We start from the raw sequence: 17,402 nt of genomic DNA, 5'->3' as shown, positions 1-17,402 counted from the left end.
TACCAGCACAACACACACTTACACACCACCACCTTGTCAGTGTCACTGCAGTGCTGAGAATGATCCACCACCTAAATAATACCTGCTCTGTAGTGGTGCTGTGGGGGTCCTGACCATTGAAGAACAGGGTGAATGCTTCTATATGGTAAGTGGAGCTGATAAAATGAGTGTAGAACAGTAAGTGTAGAAAACAGGAGGTGGTTTTAATGTTATGGCTGATCAGTGTATATATATAAATGTTAAAGGTTTTGGCACCAAGGACACTGTTTAAGGTTTAAAGTCACATCTTCCAAACATAGAGAGATGCAGATCGGTAACAGGCAGTAGTAGCTCAGTGGTTATGGTACTAGAAGGTGTTGGGCCCCTAAGGCAGTTAACCCTTAATTGCTCGCACTAAGTATATTGCAATTTGAAAGGAAACAACACAGGGTGTTTTGGTAGGGTGTTGGGCTACATGAAATATGAGCCAACTGAGCAGCTTTTGTGACTTAGCTGCCGTTAAATGTCATTAAATTAGCTGATGGCCCAGAACCACCACAGAACCTCTCCAGATTAGGTACTTGCACTGACATTGTGTATGTGCTAAATAAGTATAAATGAAATCAAAGAGTTTTTTGAGTTTAAGTGTGTGTGTGTGTGTGTGTGTGTGTGTGTGTGTTGTACAACAGTGGGAACATATTAAATAGATGACATGGTGTTAACAGTGTGAATGAAGACCTCTCTCTTTCTCAGTAGCCTTCTCATTTATCTCACATGTTCACACTTTATCTTCACACTTACTGAATGTGAGAATTTCCCAGTACAAACACACACACACACACACACACACCCTTACATTAAACATAGCCTTAATGGCATTACAAATATGGATTTTCGTATTGCCAAAGCTTATTTATATATATATAGGAAAAATAATAAAAAGAAAATAATAACAATAAAAATATAATGTATAAGAATAGTTACATATATATATATATATATATAAAATGTAAGAAAAACAGTGCAAGTAGTAACAACAATAAAAATAGAATAACAGTGACAGTAATAATACTACATTTAAGCAGTAATAAGAATAGATGTTCAAGTTGAATGAGGGAACTGGTGTCTTTGCTCAGCTGTTGGTGTTTCAGGGCTTTATTCAGGGTTTATCATGTATTATCCAAGGAATGAAGGAGATTAAGTCATCCATTCCATTGAAGAATGTAAAGAAGAAACAAATCAAAGCTATAAGCTCTTTTTCCAAACTGTCCAACCCAACAGTACTTCTTACACAAAATTATTTTAATATTTAAATTAAAATATTTAATTTTTTGAAGAAACAGTTCTGTAATGTGTTATGATTAATGTGTAATGTGTTACTACAGCAGATGACCTCTTGATTCCCATATAAATAAGACTACTTAGAGTGCACATATTACAAAGTAAAGTTTGGCAAAAAAAAAAAAGCTTTATTAACAAACTTAAAGCTTTATTTTATATTATTTTATTTTTACATGACACAAAAATCCGATTCAGGTTTAAGGCAGGTTCTACATCACCCTAAAACACTGGGTGCAAGGCAGACACAGGACAGAGTGTCAATCTGTTGCATCACACTCATACATTTACTTCTATATTCACACCCAAGAGCAATTTAGACCCATCAATCCTTTAATCTTTTTTTCAGAAATGGTAGGTAAACCAGAAGAGGATTAAAATACAGACGCTTTGACACAAGACAATTAGGTGAAACTTTGTGTCAGACAGTTACTGGAGGCAAGGATTGAACCCAGGTCCTTAGGACCCGTGTTGTTATATGGCACTTATTTTACCGGCTGTTTCACTATACCACTAGATCCTTAGTCAATTAACTGAAATCATTAAAGTAGAATTTTAGACTGTATATGTGCCTTTTTCCCAGACCTGGCTCTTTACCTACTTTGTGCTGTTAGAGAGTGAGACAGAGAGAGGTGAACTTATACCCCCATAAAATCTCTATTCATTGTCAGATTTGATTCAGTCAGTCAGAACCGAAACAAGCGCTATTAAATCTGGTTGGGTCATAGTCTGAGGTGAAAGCAATTACTTTACAAAAAGAATAATACAGAAAGGGTCATTGGGTTTTCTCCTACAGAAAGTTCCCCTCCACTTGTATACCTGTATAAATTATCCTTTTGTCCTGCTGGAGGAATTGTGGGTACTAAATGAGTGCTTATTAAAACTACCATAAAAAGTAGAGCAGGAGGAAGCCTGATTCTGTTTCACCACAAATCATCACCAAGAACTGAGATATGTAAAATTTTATCCCATACGTAACAGGGAAGGTCTCACTTATCAAAGCTGAGTGTCCTGACACCGTTTTAAACACCGAACCCCTGCGCACCAAACAGGTGTCTTAACTGGGTGAGCTACCAGACTAGTTAGGAGGAGGACCCAATGCTTAGTAGTCTGATCGTGGAACAGATAATTGAACTAAAAAATAAAAGACTCTCTGAGTGGGACTTGAACCCAGGCCGCTGCATTATTATGCAAGCACTCAACCACTCAGCTAATCAGGCTCTACAGAAAGTGTTTTAACTCAGGTGGGTTAAAACCCAATAAGTTCAAAGAGATACAAAGAGAAATACAAAAAACACCCGTTTTGGGGAAATGTTTGAGCAAGAAAAAGAGAGAACAAAGGACTGCCAGGGGAAACACTGGCCATCCAAGATTCACGAGGAAAAGAGGAAATTATAACAAAAGGCTTTCCCAACGGAAGAGTAGAACTACAATAGATTAAGTGAGAAAATTAAGAACTAATATTTTAATAGTTACTAACTAATATATATACTGTATATATATACTGTATATTAGTTAGTAACTATTAAAATATTAATAGTCTTCACTAGAGACAGTCAACACTATGTATATATATATATATATATATATATACTGTATATTATATAAGCAGAACTTCATAACAGACCTGATTTTGGTCTCCTTGGTATGAGACATCTGTCTCATGTACTTTTCAATGTGTGCAGGCACTCTAGAGAAGACACAGCTGTAGTTGTGATCTTAACCGAGGAATTAGGCGAGTATGATTACTTATTAAATGACATTAAAATAATTCAGAGACATGCAGTCAGGTTAATTGGAGTTACTGAAAATTGCCCTAGGTGTGAGTGTGTGTGTGTGTGTGTGTCTGCTCTGTAGCGAACTGACGGATGAAGCAGTGGTAAAGCAGGCCACCGCAACCCTGCAACCCTGACCAGAACAAAGTGGTTAATGCAAATAAGATGAAATAAAAAAAAAGTTGTGCAGCCTGCAGCTACAAAGTAGGTTTATGGACAGATATATACTGTATATATATATATATATATATATATATATATATATATATATATATATATATATACCCGTATATCAGCTCCACTTACCATATAGAAGCACTTTGTAGTTCTACAATTACTGACCTAGCCCCCTTTCATGCTGTTCTTCAATGGGCAGGACTCTCCCAGGACCACTACAGAGCAGGTATTATTTAGGTGGTGGATCATTCTCAGCACTGCAGTGACACTGACATGGTGGTGGTGTGTTAGTGTGTGTTGTGCTGGTATGAGTGGATCAGACACAGCAGCTCTAATGGAGTTTTTAAACACCTCACTGTCACTGCTGGACTGAGAATAGTCCACCAACCAAAAATATCCAGCCAACAGCGTCCTGTGGGCAGCGTCCTGTGACCACTGATGAAGGTCTAGAAGATGACCAACTCAAACAGCAGCAATAGATGAGCGATCGTCTCTGACTACATCTACAAGGTGGACCAACTAAGTAGGAATGTCTAATAGAGTGGACAGTGAGTGGACATACCAGCACAACACACACTAATGCACCACCACCATATCATTGTCACTGCAGTGCTGAGAATGATCCACCATGTAATAAAAAACCTGCTCTGGGGTGGTCCTGTGGGGGTCCTGACCATTGAAGAACAGATTGTACAAAAAAGTATTTATAGAAACAGATGGTCTACAGTCAATAATTGTAGAACTACAAAGTGCTTCTATATGGTAAGTGGAGCTGATCAAAGGGACAGTGACTGTAGAAACAAGGAGGTCGTTTTAATGTTATGGCTGATCAGTATATATATATAGCCTTTCAGCTATTGACATTATTAACACTGCTCATGCCTGGTTTATTTCCTACATCTTTAATAGAATCTACTTTGTTGCTCTTGGTAAGCATTATTCTGCTGTTAGTGCTGCTACACAAGGTGTTCCCCAGGGATCAGTCCTTGGCTCTCTGCTCTTCATTATCTATCTGATATTCAGATCTACGTCAGCAACAAATCTACTGCTAACCTCCCACTCCCAGCACTCCTATCTTGTATTTAAGACCTCTGACAGTGAATGAAGAGTAACTTTCTGAAAATAAACATGGAGAAAACTGAAATTTTACTCATTGGTCTGTAAATATAAATTTTCCTTAACCTGCTTAACCTGGATGGTGACACTGTCAAAACCTCAACTGTATTTAAGGCTTTGGTCAAAGCAGTTAAAATTGCTCATCTTTGTCTTCTTCTCTCCATAAAATATACTGAAACCCTGGTTCTATCATCTCACTTGGGCTTCTACAACACACTTCTTATTGGTGTCCTAAACAAAACCATTCACCTATTTACAACACTTAGCTGCTAGAATAATTAAACAGCTTAAAATTAAATTCAGCTCATTTCATCTGATTCTGTGTCAGTTACACTGGCTACCTGTCCTTTTTTATATATGGTTTAGACTCCTCCTGTTTACATACAAATCTCTGCATGGTTTAGGACCAGCCTATTAAGCCAAACTCCTGCACCCTTATTGCCCTGTTCTCTGATATAAGGCATTTATATGTCCCAGAATTTAGATTGGTGACTGTTGGGGGTTGGGGGGAGCTCTTTCAGTGTCATAGCCCCTTAAACTATGGAACACATTACCCCAATCTCTTCATGACTCACTCACTGTCCACCTTCAAAGCTTAACATGAAACATACCTTTTTTTCCCCCTCCTCCTTGATTCTGTGAAGCGACCTTGAGTTTGAGAAAGGTGCTATATAAATTGAACTATATAAATTATTGTATTTTTTTATTTATTTATTTTTTTACCCCTTTTTCTCCCCTTTTGGCGCATCCAATTGTTCAATTAGCATCGTGCTTCCTCTGTGTCTATGCCGAACCCTGCCCTGACGGAGGTGATTGAAGCTAACCCATATCCCCTCCGAAACACGAGCAGCAGCCAGATGCATCTTTGCCACCCACACATTGACGAGTTTGGCGCCACCCAGCGTTGCATGCGGAGAGACACACCCTAAGGGCACCCTCTCCCATCTCTGTGTAAGCGCCTCCAATCAGCCGGCAGAGAACGCAATCGCATTCTGACAGAGAGAGACCCACATCCGGTTCTTTGTCTCACCCCCCATATGAGCAACCGGCCAATCGTTGCTCATATAGCCACTCAGCTTCGAACCGGTAAAGCAAGGCTGGATTCGATACCACGTTCTCAGAATCCAGCCCTGGTTGCAGCGCGTTTCTTTTTACCGCTGCGCCACCTGAGCGGCAACTATATAAATTATAAAAATATAAAAAGCTATATAAATTATTATTGTTGTTGTTGTTTTGCTGTTGTAATTGTTACATGCAGTACAGTTGTCTAGTTAGATTTTTAATAACAATTGAAGATGCATTTTTTCCCTTTTTTCTCCCGATTTTTAGCATATCCAATTACCCAATTGCATTATGCCTCCTTCCTACTGATGCCGATCCCCGCCCTGATTAAGGAGAGCAAGAGTGACACACGCCCCCTCTGACACCCTGAATCATTGTTCGTGTAGGTGCCCAATCAGCCAGAAAGCATAGCTGATTTTCAAAATGTCCGCTCTGGTGTGCTAGCGTGTTTTACCGCTGTGCCACCTGAGCGCCCAACAATTGAATATTGTTGTCTGTCTTCATAAGTTATGAAAGTTTTTTCTAGCATTTTCACTGGATTTTTCCTAAATGGGTTTTCTCTTTACTTAAACCCCCCCCAAGTCTGTAGCTACACTAGTAGTTTGATTGGGTACTCTAAACTGCTCCTACCTATACGTAAGTAAAAACTAGGAATGGTATATTTTGCCACATATTGGATATACAGTGATACCTTAAAACTCAACGTTAATTGGTTCTGGGAGTGGCGTTGAGTTTAAAAGGCATTGAGTTTCAAGGTTTTTTTTTTCTATAAAGATGTATGGGAAATCTGGTAATGCGTTCCATGGTCCTGTGGAACTGCATATATTTTAGGCTAATGTAAAATAATGGGGTTGTTTTGACACTTATACACTGAAAATAACACAAGTATAATATAAAAACACTGAAATACAATTGAAAACAGTTAAAAATCAATAAAATTACAATAAAACCTGCTCTTTACCTTTACTTCTTTATTGTTTCCTTATGCTTTTTAATCGTGGAGATGCTTGACCTTGGAATACTGTATTCTGTAGGGCAAGCTGTAGCCTAGTGGTTAAGGTACTGGACTAGTAATCAGAAGGTTGCTGGTTCAAGCCCCGCCACTGCCAGGTTGCTGCTGTTGGGCCCTTGAGCAAGGCCCTCAACCCTCAATTGCTCAGACTGTATACTGTAACTGTAACGTAAGTCGCTTTGGATAAAAGCGTCTGCTAAATGCCAAAATGCCCCACCACTCCCAGGTTGCTGCTGTTGGGCCCTTGAGCAAGGCCCTCAACCCTCAATTGCTCAGACTGTATACTGTAACTGTAATGTAAGTCACTTTGGATAAAAGCATCTGCTAAATGCCAAAAATGTAAATGTATTCCGTTCAGTAAAGGCGCATTCACATGAGAAGCGGCAAAATAGCTTTTGTGCTGGCTGTGCCATTGTTTTGCATGGAGTGTGCTGGTGCACAAAGCTTAACGTGACTTATTGTACTAAAACAACAGGTGAGGAATTTCATTAGTGGAGAGAAATTATCAGCAGTAATAATTAAGAGAGGTTTAGTGTTTCTATGTCGTTCTTTTAATACATTAAGTCACGTTAAGCTTTTTTTTTTTTACAATAGGCATTTTAGACATTCTCGCAAAAAAGCTGATTCTTACAATTTCTCAGAACCCAGAGCTATAACACAAGTTTAAAAGTGAAACAGCTAAACACAGAAAATCCAGCTAGACACAGATACATGTGAACGCTTTCAGAGTCGATTTGACTATTACGCACAAATGCAGATTCATCTCATATTCACACTTTGATGACGTCTTACTGCACCGCTCAAGCCAAGCGCTGAATAAAGCAGCTGTTCATTGTTCATTTGAAATTGAATAAATAAATTTTTTTTAAAAGCTGAACAGAAAACGTCGAGTTTAAGGGTAATAATTTCTTCACGACACGTCGAGTTTTCAAGATTTTGAGTTTAGGGGACGTCAAGTTACAAGGTACCACTGTATTGGATTGGCATCATGTTGCTAAGAGTGTATTCTTGTCTTGTGTCTAGTGTTTCAAGTGTCAGATCTATTGTAATCTAACAAATGCTATTTGGGTTTTTGTAGTTGCTGTTGTTTTAGTTTTCTGTTAGCAAAATACCTTGGTTTTTTTGCAGAGACTATGTTAGAGGAAGCTGATTGAGTGACGTGGATGTTTAATTAACTCAATTATGGTTTTAACTGTAGACTCATAATGGACTTTTTATGAATATGATCTTTAATATTTCATCTAGGTTTTATGTAGATGAAGACAATGTGTTAATGCTTTTGCATGCTTTACAGAGTGAGTTAAAGAGTAACAGAAAAGAGAGAGAGAGAGAGAGAGTTTAAGTTCATCCACATGCCAGATGGCTGTCTTTTGGTGCATGAGATTAAAAGATGTTTCCAATTCTCAGTGTTGCATCATGGGTAAAGGGATATCACATGACTAAATTATTTTCTCCTCTGAGAGTCTAAGCAGGAGGAAGAAAGAAACCTGAACAAGGTCTCTATTTCCAGTGTGGTTAGGTGTAAGAGACGTTTTGCTAAATTGAAGATGAGGTTCACGTCGCTCACTTCCTGGAAAGCACTCGGTGTTAAATGACAGTTTGGGGAGCCAAACAGCATAATTACTCATTATTAGGCATGAACAGAGATGCCAGAGAGGTGATTGCAATAATTACTGGCATGATAAAAAGGCATTAATTAAGCAAAAGCAAGATGGTGAAAAAATACAAGTAGAATGTGTTGACTGTCTTTTTATAAGTGCGTTATCTTATGCTTATGAGAATGCAAGCAGAAGACTGAAACAGAGCTGTTTCTTTGTTTCCAACTAAATTATTCAGAATTTTATAACCTATTAGTTCCTAATGTGTTCTGTTTTACATTAAAGCCATATGCTACAATTCATCACTTTATGTTAAAATATGCTCAGAAATTTCTAAAGTAATAGCAAGTTGTTCCCTCATGTCCCTGGTTTCGAACACAGGTGACTTTTTAAATCAGTATATGCTAATTTAAAATGCACTCTGTGTGTGTGTGTGTGTGTGTGTGTGTGTGTGTGTGTGTGTGCAATGCTTTCACAGTAATAAATCTAATACTTGTATGACAGTCCAGCATGGGGTCCAAATGTAACTTTTCTGTTAGAATATTCACACAAACTTTGGTATGTGTACTACCAGTAGTACCAGTGTTGTGTCAAGTACTTAATTAATAAATTAATGATCAATTTTTAGCTCCTCCCTTTAAGGGTTGCCACAGAGAATCATTGGACCACATTTAATTTGACACAGTTTTGACACCGGATGTCCTCCCAGATGAATAGAATAGAATTGAAAGCCTTTATTTGTCATTTATACATATACAGATGTACAGTACAACAAATTATTTCTTCGCATATCCCAGCTTGTTTGGAAGCTGGGGTCAGAGTGCAGGGTCAGTCATTGTACAGTGCCCCTGGAGCAGAGAGGGTTAAGTGCCTTGCTCAAGGGTCCAACAGTGGCTGCATGGCAGAGCTGGGATTCAAACTCTCAATCTTACATTTGATAGCTCAAAGCCCTACTCATTAGGCTACCACTGTCCCTGCTTTTGCAGGCTTGGGCCCTAAAGGCCCCCTAATAGCTGGGTTCATGTAGGGCCATGCGCCTTCTATATTTGTGAGTACCCAAGGATTTAAACCCCAGTGAACCTAGTATGGCTGTCAACATTATGCCACACAAACTCCTGTGTCAAGTACTTAATGTTCATGTCATGCCATTTATGTTATATTATAAAAATGTGTATATGTTATAGCATTAGTGTGTGTTTGACATCAGTATTAGGCTATACAGACATCACAGTTCACTACAACTATATGCCAAATGCAGATTTTTACTCTGAATTGTACTAAGAAACAATGCCGGCCCATATACACATACTGAAATGCTGTATATATTCTTAGAGCTGCTTCTTTGTGTTTGCAGGTGGAACGTGCTGGGTCTGCAGGGGGCACTGCTCAGTCACTTTATTGAACCTGTGTACCTGTACAGTTTAACGGTGGGTAGTGTGACACACACTGGCCACCTCTCCAGAACCCTCAACCAGAGGATGGAGCGCCTTGGTTCACTTCCTGCCTGCTATCGTCGAAACCAGCTCTTGCTCAGCAGTACGTAAGATTCATGGCAACTCTTACACGTCAATACTTACTTTTAGTCAGCTGTGTAATTACTGGCATGCTAAGAAAATATACGTGCAACAAAAAGGTCTAAATGTCTTCAGCGTTTAAATCTCAGCTCTGCTACCGGTCGGCTGGGCACCATCTAGCGGCACAATTGGCAGTTCCTTCAGCAGACAAAATTGTTCATTAAGTCTGCTGTTTGGGATAAGACTGGACTATTAAAGTGGGTGGGGTGTTGAAACGCTGTGCAAGGACTGCGGTTAGCAGACCGAGGCACCTGTGCAGAAGTGGAGGAGCCTCATGTGCGAATCCACCAAGGCATGGGCAAAAAAGAAGGGGTCGAGTGATTGTGCACGCATTGGAGGGGGCATGGAACGGGCGAATATACCCTCCTCAAACGCAATCTGGATCCCCAGCTGCGGAAGACTACTTGGCTATGCTAAATCGGGAGAAAAAGGGAGAAAATGCATAAAATACAAATAAAATACAATACATACCAATCAGCCATAACATTAAAACCACCTCCTGATTTTTATCAGCTCCACTTACCATATAGTTCTACCTTATAGTTCTACAATTACTGACTGTAGTCCATCTATTTCTCTACATACCTTTTTAGCCTGCTTTCACCCTGTTCTTCAATGGTCAGGACCCACACAGGACCACTACAGAGCAGGTATTATTTGGGTGGTGGATGATTCTCAGCACTGCAGTGACACTGACATGGTGGTGGTGTGTTAGTGTGTTTTGCTGGTATGAGTGGATCAGACACAGCAGCGCTGCTGGAGTTCTTAAATACTGTAAAATACTGATAAATACTCTAATTTCCTTCGGGACCAATAAAGTATCTATCTATCTATCTATCTATCTATCTATCTATCTATCTATCTATCTATCTATCTATCTATCTATCTATCTATCTATCTATCTATCTACTGTGTCCACTCACTGTCCACTCACTGTCCACTCTATTAGACACTCCTACCTAGTTGGTTCTTCCTGTAGATGTAAAATCAGAGACGATCGCTCATATATTGCTGCTGTTTGAGTTGGTCATATTCTAGACCTTTATCAGTGGTCACAGGATGCTGCCCATGGGGTGCTGTTGGCTGGATGTTTTTGGTTGGTGGACTATTCTCAGTCCAGCAGTGACAGTGAGGTCACTCCAGCAGCGCTGCTGTGTCCACTCATACCAGCACAACACACACCATCACACCACCACCATGTCAGTGTCACTGCAGTGCTGAGAATGATCCACCACCCAAATAATACCTGCTCTGTAGTGGTCCTGTATGTATTGTCTTGTTTTAATACAATTAGAAATGTTACCCCTATATCATTTAAATGTATTTCAGTATTAATATAAAGCAATCACTAACAACATAATAGTACATACTGTTATCCTAGAAAATAAGACTGGAGAATTCAAAGCAAAGAATCTAAGAGTGCTTTAGAATCTAAGAATCTAACAGTTTATAGAATCTAATAGCAAAGAATCTAAGAGTTCCCTTCAGGTCACCCCAAAGCATTTTAATAAGGTTTAGGTCACGGGGCCAGGGTGGGCATGGTAAGAGCTTGTTTCTGAGGCCATCAGAAGCTTTTTATTTGATCATTTCCTGCTGGGAGATTCAACCAAGACCCAAGTTTAGTTTTTGGCTTTTTTGGCAGAATGAATTGAGTGAAATCCTCTTGGTACCTCAAGGAGTTTGTAGTGCGATGTATCCTTACAAGGTTTCTAGAGCCTATAAAGATAAAACATCACCAAACTATCAAAAAATTTGATTACTTGCTTAAAAGTGGGGTTTCAAAAATGAACCAGATTTTATTTCATGCTAAACCTTTAGGATTTGTTTCCATTTATCTCAAGTCTTATATCTAGCATACAGCAGGTTACAGATACTTGTAGTTGGACAGTAAAAAAGATTGTGTTCAGCTTTATCTCTCAAGTAGTTTAATTGCATGTTGATGCTGTCTTATATACGTATTTGGAGACCTGGTATGCCAAACAATGCACAGATCTTTTGCAAATCTCCAACTATAATTCTTAGAGAGTTTTTGCCACACTAACAATCTCCTCACTTACAAGCTTCAGGTAAAAAACATTAACCAAGTCATATATAATAATATACACCGATGAGGCATAACATTATGACCACCTTCCTAATATTGTATTGGTCCCCCTTTTGCTGCCAAAACAGCCCTGACCTGTCGAGGCATGGACACTAGAACCCTGAAGGTGTGCTGTGGTATCTGGCACCAAGATGTTAGCAGCAGATCCTTTAACTCCTGTAAGTTGTGAGGTGGGGCATCCATGGATCAGACTTGTTTATCCAGCACATCCCACAGATGCTCGATTGAATTGAGATTTTGGGAATTTGGAGGCCAAGTCAACATCTCAAATTTGTTGTTGTGCTCCTCAAACCATTCCTGAACCATTTCTGCTTTGTGGCAGGGCGCATTATCCTGCTGAAAGAGGCCACAGCCATCAGGGAATATCGTTTTAATGAAAGGGTGTACATGGTCTGCAACAATGCTTAGGTAGGTGGTACGTGATTCATCAGACCAGGCCACCTTCTTCCATTGCTCCTTGGTCCAGTTCCAATGCTCACGTCTGGAGTCACCATTGGCACCCTGACTGGTGCAGTGTGTATTTTGACTCCTTTCTATCAGAACCAGCATTAACTTCTTCAGCAATTTGAGCTACAGTAGCTCATCTGTTGGATCTGACCCTCGGGCCAGCCTTCTCTCCCCACGTGCATCTATGAGCCTTGGCTGCCCATGACCCTGTCGCCGGTTTACCACTGTTCCTTCCTTGGACCACTTTTGATAGATACTGACCACTGCAGACCGGGAACACCCCACAAGAGCTGCAGTTTTGGAGATGCTTGCTTAAATCCTTACACTTGGCCATATTTCCTGCTTCAAACACATCAACTTTGAGGATAAAATGTTCACTTGCTGCCTAATATATCCCATCCACTAACAGGTGCTGTGATGAAGAGATAATCAATGTTATTCACTTCACCTGTCAGTGGTCATAATGTTATGCATAGTCAGTATATAATGAATGTACTTCAATTATTTTTAGGGTAAAAATCTAAATACAACAAGGGAGGCAATAATTCTGCTAACTGTATATTACACTCTGTTACACATATCACACTTCACCACACACTATGATACACACTGTAATACACACACTCTCGTATCACTGCAAACCCACAGGGTGAATGACAATTCTTGCTCCAACACACATGAATTAACATATTAGCGAATTAGCATCTCCACGACTTCAATCAGGTGTGGTAGAACAAAAAGCATTGTTAGAAAGTGCTGTGATTCACAGTTTAACACAAATTTGTCACAAGCAGGACAGCCTGAAAAAATAAGAGCTGTTCCTTTCCTAATACAACACAAGTGTCTGCACAGTGTGTGCTATATTTGTCTTTTACTTGCTAATTTTAAAGATGTTAACACATAATTGTTTCTAACAATCTGCTTCTCTTTATACTCTCATAATTAGTAAGGGTTATCTTAATATATTGCGGACTTCTGAAACTGGCTGAGCCAAAATATGCATACAACACCTTAGATAGGATTAAACACATTTGTTGATATAAAAAGTTATGTCATTAAACTTTGTAAAATGGCCTTCGAATTTCTTCTTACTGGTTGTGATTGACTACAATAAGAAAATTATTGGAAAGTAAAGTCACCTAGAGTCTAGAAATTTAGAACCTAAACCTAGAAAATTCCTGCATGGAACATGAAACATGATTTCTCGGTCTCCACAGTTAGTTAACTGTCAATAAATGTTAAGAGGAAAGGTGTTTGGATGTTTAGATGTAATCAAGAAGCACTATAGAGAGGTATGGCATGAATTCAAAGCTGCTGACACATGGGTGACATGTTCCACAGTCAATCAAGCTTAACATCCCAATGGGCTTAAAAATTATTATTTTAAAACTGGTAAAATGTATTTATTAGGATTTTAAGGTCATGTTTTACACACTTTGGTTACATTCATGACAGGACAGGTAAATACTGGTTACACAAGGTTCATTAGTTCAAGTCTTTAATGTCAAATGCGGTCATGGACAATTTTGTATCTCCAGTTCATCTGACTGCATGTCTTTGGACTGTGGAAAGAAACCGGAGCTCCTGGGGGAAACCCACACAAACATGGGGAGAACAGACAAACTCTACACAGAAAGGACCCAGACCGCTCTACCTGGGGATCCAACCCAGGACCTTCTTGCTGTGAGGCTACCCTACGAGCCACCATGCCTGCCACCTGACGAAAAACAAAAATGGGAAAAAACTAAACTCACTAAACTTGAGTTGGGCGGCACGGTGACTTGGTGGGTAGCACTGTTGCCTCACAGCAAGAAGGTCCTGGGTTCGATCCCCAGGCGGGGAGGTCAGGGTCCTTTCTGTGCGGAGTGTGCATGTTCTCCCCGTGTCTGCGTGGGTTTCCTCCAGGAGGTCCAGTTTTCTCCCACAGTCCAAAAACATGCAGCCAGGTTAATTGGAGACACTGAATTGCCCTACAGGTGAATGGGTGTGTGTATGTGTGTCTGCCCTGCGATGGACTAGCGCCTCCCATCCAGGGTGTTACTGTGTGCCTTGCACCCGTTGAAAAGCTGAGATAGGCTCCAGCACCAAACACGACCCTAATAGGGTAAGCGGTTAAGAAAGTGAGTGAGTGAAAGTGAGTTTTGTGGTCAGTTAAAATAAAGTTAATTTTAATAATGTAAGAGAATATGCAGACTGTACTAATAATCTGCCCCAGGCAACCTTCTTTGGTCAAATTCTACCAACTCTGGGAGGAAGAGTTGTGAAGTTTCCCAACCATGTTATACCAAAATTCTTATGGTTACCAAATCAGGTGATCAGGGTAAAAAAAAGTCATATGTTGCATTTATATTTCCATCATAAAAACAAAGTAAATGTTTAAACTTGGCTACACAAAAACAACACGTATATAGCCATTTTTATAAAAACGGTATGGGGAAGGCCTTTTCCTGTGACTGGACACAAAGTGAGGTCATGTTTTCACACAAATTCTCAGAGATCCTTTCTAAAATAGTGTAAACAACTTTCCAGAAGAGTGGAAACAGTTATAACTGCAAAGAGGAGGCAACTCCATAATATTACCAACAAGCTTATGGTCAGGTGTCCACATACTTTTGGCCATATAGTAAATGTGTTCTTCACAAATGTTTATAAACATAATGATACTAAAGGCCTAGAGTATAGGGTAGAGTCTGTCAACAGAACAAAATGCAAATGATACCAAAGATGCATCAAAAAAGTCAGAACTAATTATAGAGAAACATAGATGATAATACACTGATCAGACATAACATTAAAACCACCTCCTTGTTTCTACACTCACTGTTCATTTTATCAGCTCCACTTACCATATAGAGACACTTTGTAGTTCTACAATTACTGACTGTAGTCCATCTGTTTCCCTACATACTTTGCTAGCCCCCTTTCATGCTGTTCTTCAATGGTCAGGACCCCCACAGGACCACCACAGAGCAGGTATTATTTAGGTGGTGGATCATTCTCAGCACTGCAGTGACACTGACATGGTGGTGGTGTGTTAGTGTGTGTTGTGCTGGTATGAGTGGATCAGACACAGCAGCGCTTCTGGAGTTTTTAAATACTGCGTCCACTCACTGTCCACTCTATTAGACACTCCTACCTCGATGGTCCACCTTGTAGATGTAAAGTCAGAGACGATCGCTCATCTATTGCTGCTGTTTGAGTTGGTCATCTTCTAGACTTTTATCAATGGTCACAGGACGCTGCCCATGGGGCTTTGTTGGTTGGATATTTTTGGTTGGTGGACTATTCTCTGTCCAGCAGTGACAGTGAGGTGTTTAAAAACTCCATCAGTGCTGCTGTGTCTGATCCACTCATACCAGCTCAACACACACTAACACACCACCACCATGTCAGTGTCACTGCAGTGCTGAGAATCATCCACCACCCAAATAATACCTGCTCTGTAGTGGTCCTGGGAGAGTCCTGATCATTGAAGAACAGCATGAAAGGGGGCTAACAAAGTATGCAGAGAAACAGATGGACTACAGTCAGTAATTGTAGAACTACAAAGTGCTTCTATATGGTAAGTGGAGCTGATAAAATGGACAGTGAGTGTAGAAACAAGGAGGTGGTTTTAATGTTATGGCTGATTGGTGTATATCATTGGCACTGGAAATACCTCAAAACTCAGGACATCATAATTAAAAAAAAACAAAAAAAAAAACGATGAAAATACAGCCATATTGCCTAGGTCAGGCACCGTCCTGGACAATTTAATACGGGACTGTTAGTAAGTGACCTAACAAGAACCGGGTTAAAGAAGTCAGTGGCCATTCAGACCATGTAGCAACGACTTTGTTTTCAGCATTAGATTTTTTTATACTGTGAGTTTTTTTCAATTAATATGTTTACCCATTATTATCTTTGCTAGAGGGTAGGACTAAAACCTTTAAATGCCAAATAAAAAAAGAACACAATCACACATGTACCCTCGACACCCAACACTTCCTGGTCTCCAGCGTGGTAGAAAAATGATCCGTTCTTTCTCTTCATCCACCACACTATCAGCTCTGTCCTTCTTCCTCATAATCAATCTAATCACATGCCTTATCAGTCAGAGAGATGGGGTGAGCACTGTGCACCTCTGCGTCAGCCTTTCATTGGATTTGATGAGCTCTACCTCTATTGTGTTCCTCCGCTGTTTGGGAGAAAATGTTCTGGTTATTTTAAGCCCAGCTGTCATAAGGAACAGAGGTCTTTAGGAGCAAAGCTAATCTGTTATCGCCACCAAGCAAATCACATCTTTTTTTAATCAATAAGACCGTCCTGTAGACATAGACAAATGTGCCTCAACATGTCTCATTTTAACACTTACAAAATTGCTAACAGTTTCATCCTATGTTCATTAAATTAGATGATAAATGTTTCTTACATTTACTTTTTTATATTGCAGGCGAAACAAACAAAACATGAAGATTTCATGTTTAGTCTGGTTAACTTAATTATATTTGTTAATATACAACCCCAAATCAGAAAAAGTTGGGACAGTATGAAAAATACAAATAAAATAAAAATGCAGTGTTCCTTACATTTACTTTGACTTTTATTTGATTGCAGACAGTTTGAACCCAAGATATTTCATGTTTTGTCTGCTCAACTTTGTTTCATTTATTAATAAACATCCATTCCTGCATTTCCAGCCCATGCATTTTTCAACAAGACAATGCAAAACCACATGATGCACACATTACAAAGGCATGGAAGAACAGGGTACGGGTACTGGACTGGCCTGCCTGCAGTCCTGACCTGTCCGCAATAGAGAATGTGTGGAGAATTTTGAAACGAAAAATGCGACAACAACGACAACGTACTGTTGTACATCTTAAGACGTGTTTGCAGGAAGAATGGGACAGAATAAAAGCTGAAACACGAAATCGCTCTGTATCCTCGGTGCCAAAACGTCTTTTAAGTGTGGTGAAAAGGAATGGCAACATTACAAAGTGGTAAATGCTTTACTGTCCCAACTTTTTTTGGAATGTGTTGCAGGCCTGAAGCGCAGGAATGGATGTTTATTAATAAATGAAATAAAGTTGAGCACACAAAACATGAAATATATCAGGTTCATCCTGTCTGCAATCAAATAAAAGTCAAAGTAAATGTAAGAAACTCTGTGTTTTTTTTCCATGCTGTCCCAACTTTTTCTGATTTGGGGTTGCACATCAAATCTTGCATTTCAGGCTG

At 39.6% G+C, this 17,402-nt stretch overlaps 1 protein-coding gene across 1 annotated transcript in view; it reads left to right on the top strand.

Moving 5' to 3' along the window:
* Window positions 1-17,402, top strand: part of adarb2 (adenosine deaminase RNA specific B2 (inactive)) — a 111,676-nt gene that overhangs the window by 76,669 nt on the left and 17,605 nt on the right. Inside the window, exon 7 of the mRNA XM_062992041.1 lies at window positions 9,412-9,593. Coding sequence (XP_062848111.1) covers window positions 9,412-9,593 — 182 coding nt within the window. The remainder of the gene's footprint in view (window positions 1-9,411; window positions 9,594-17,402) is intronic.

Source organism: Trichomycterus rosablanca, chromosome 3 (genome assembly GCF_030014385.1).
Source record: "Trichomycterus rosablanca isolate fTriRos1 chromosome 3, fTriRos1.hap1, whole genome shotgun sequence".
NCBI lineage: Eukaryota > Metazoa > Chordata > Actinopteri > Siluriformes > Trichomycteridae > Trichomycterus > Trichomycterus rosablanca.
Note: the sequence above shows the minus strand (reverse complement) of the source record. Positions and strands in the feature narration are given on the sequence as shown.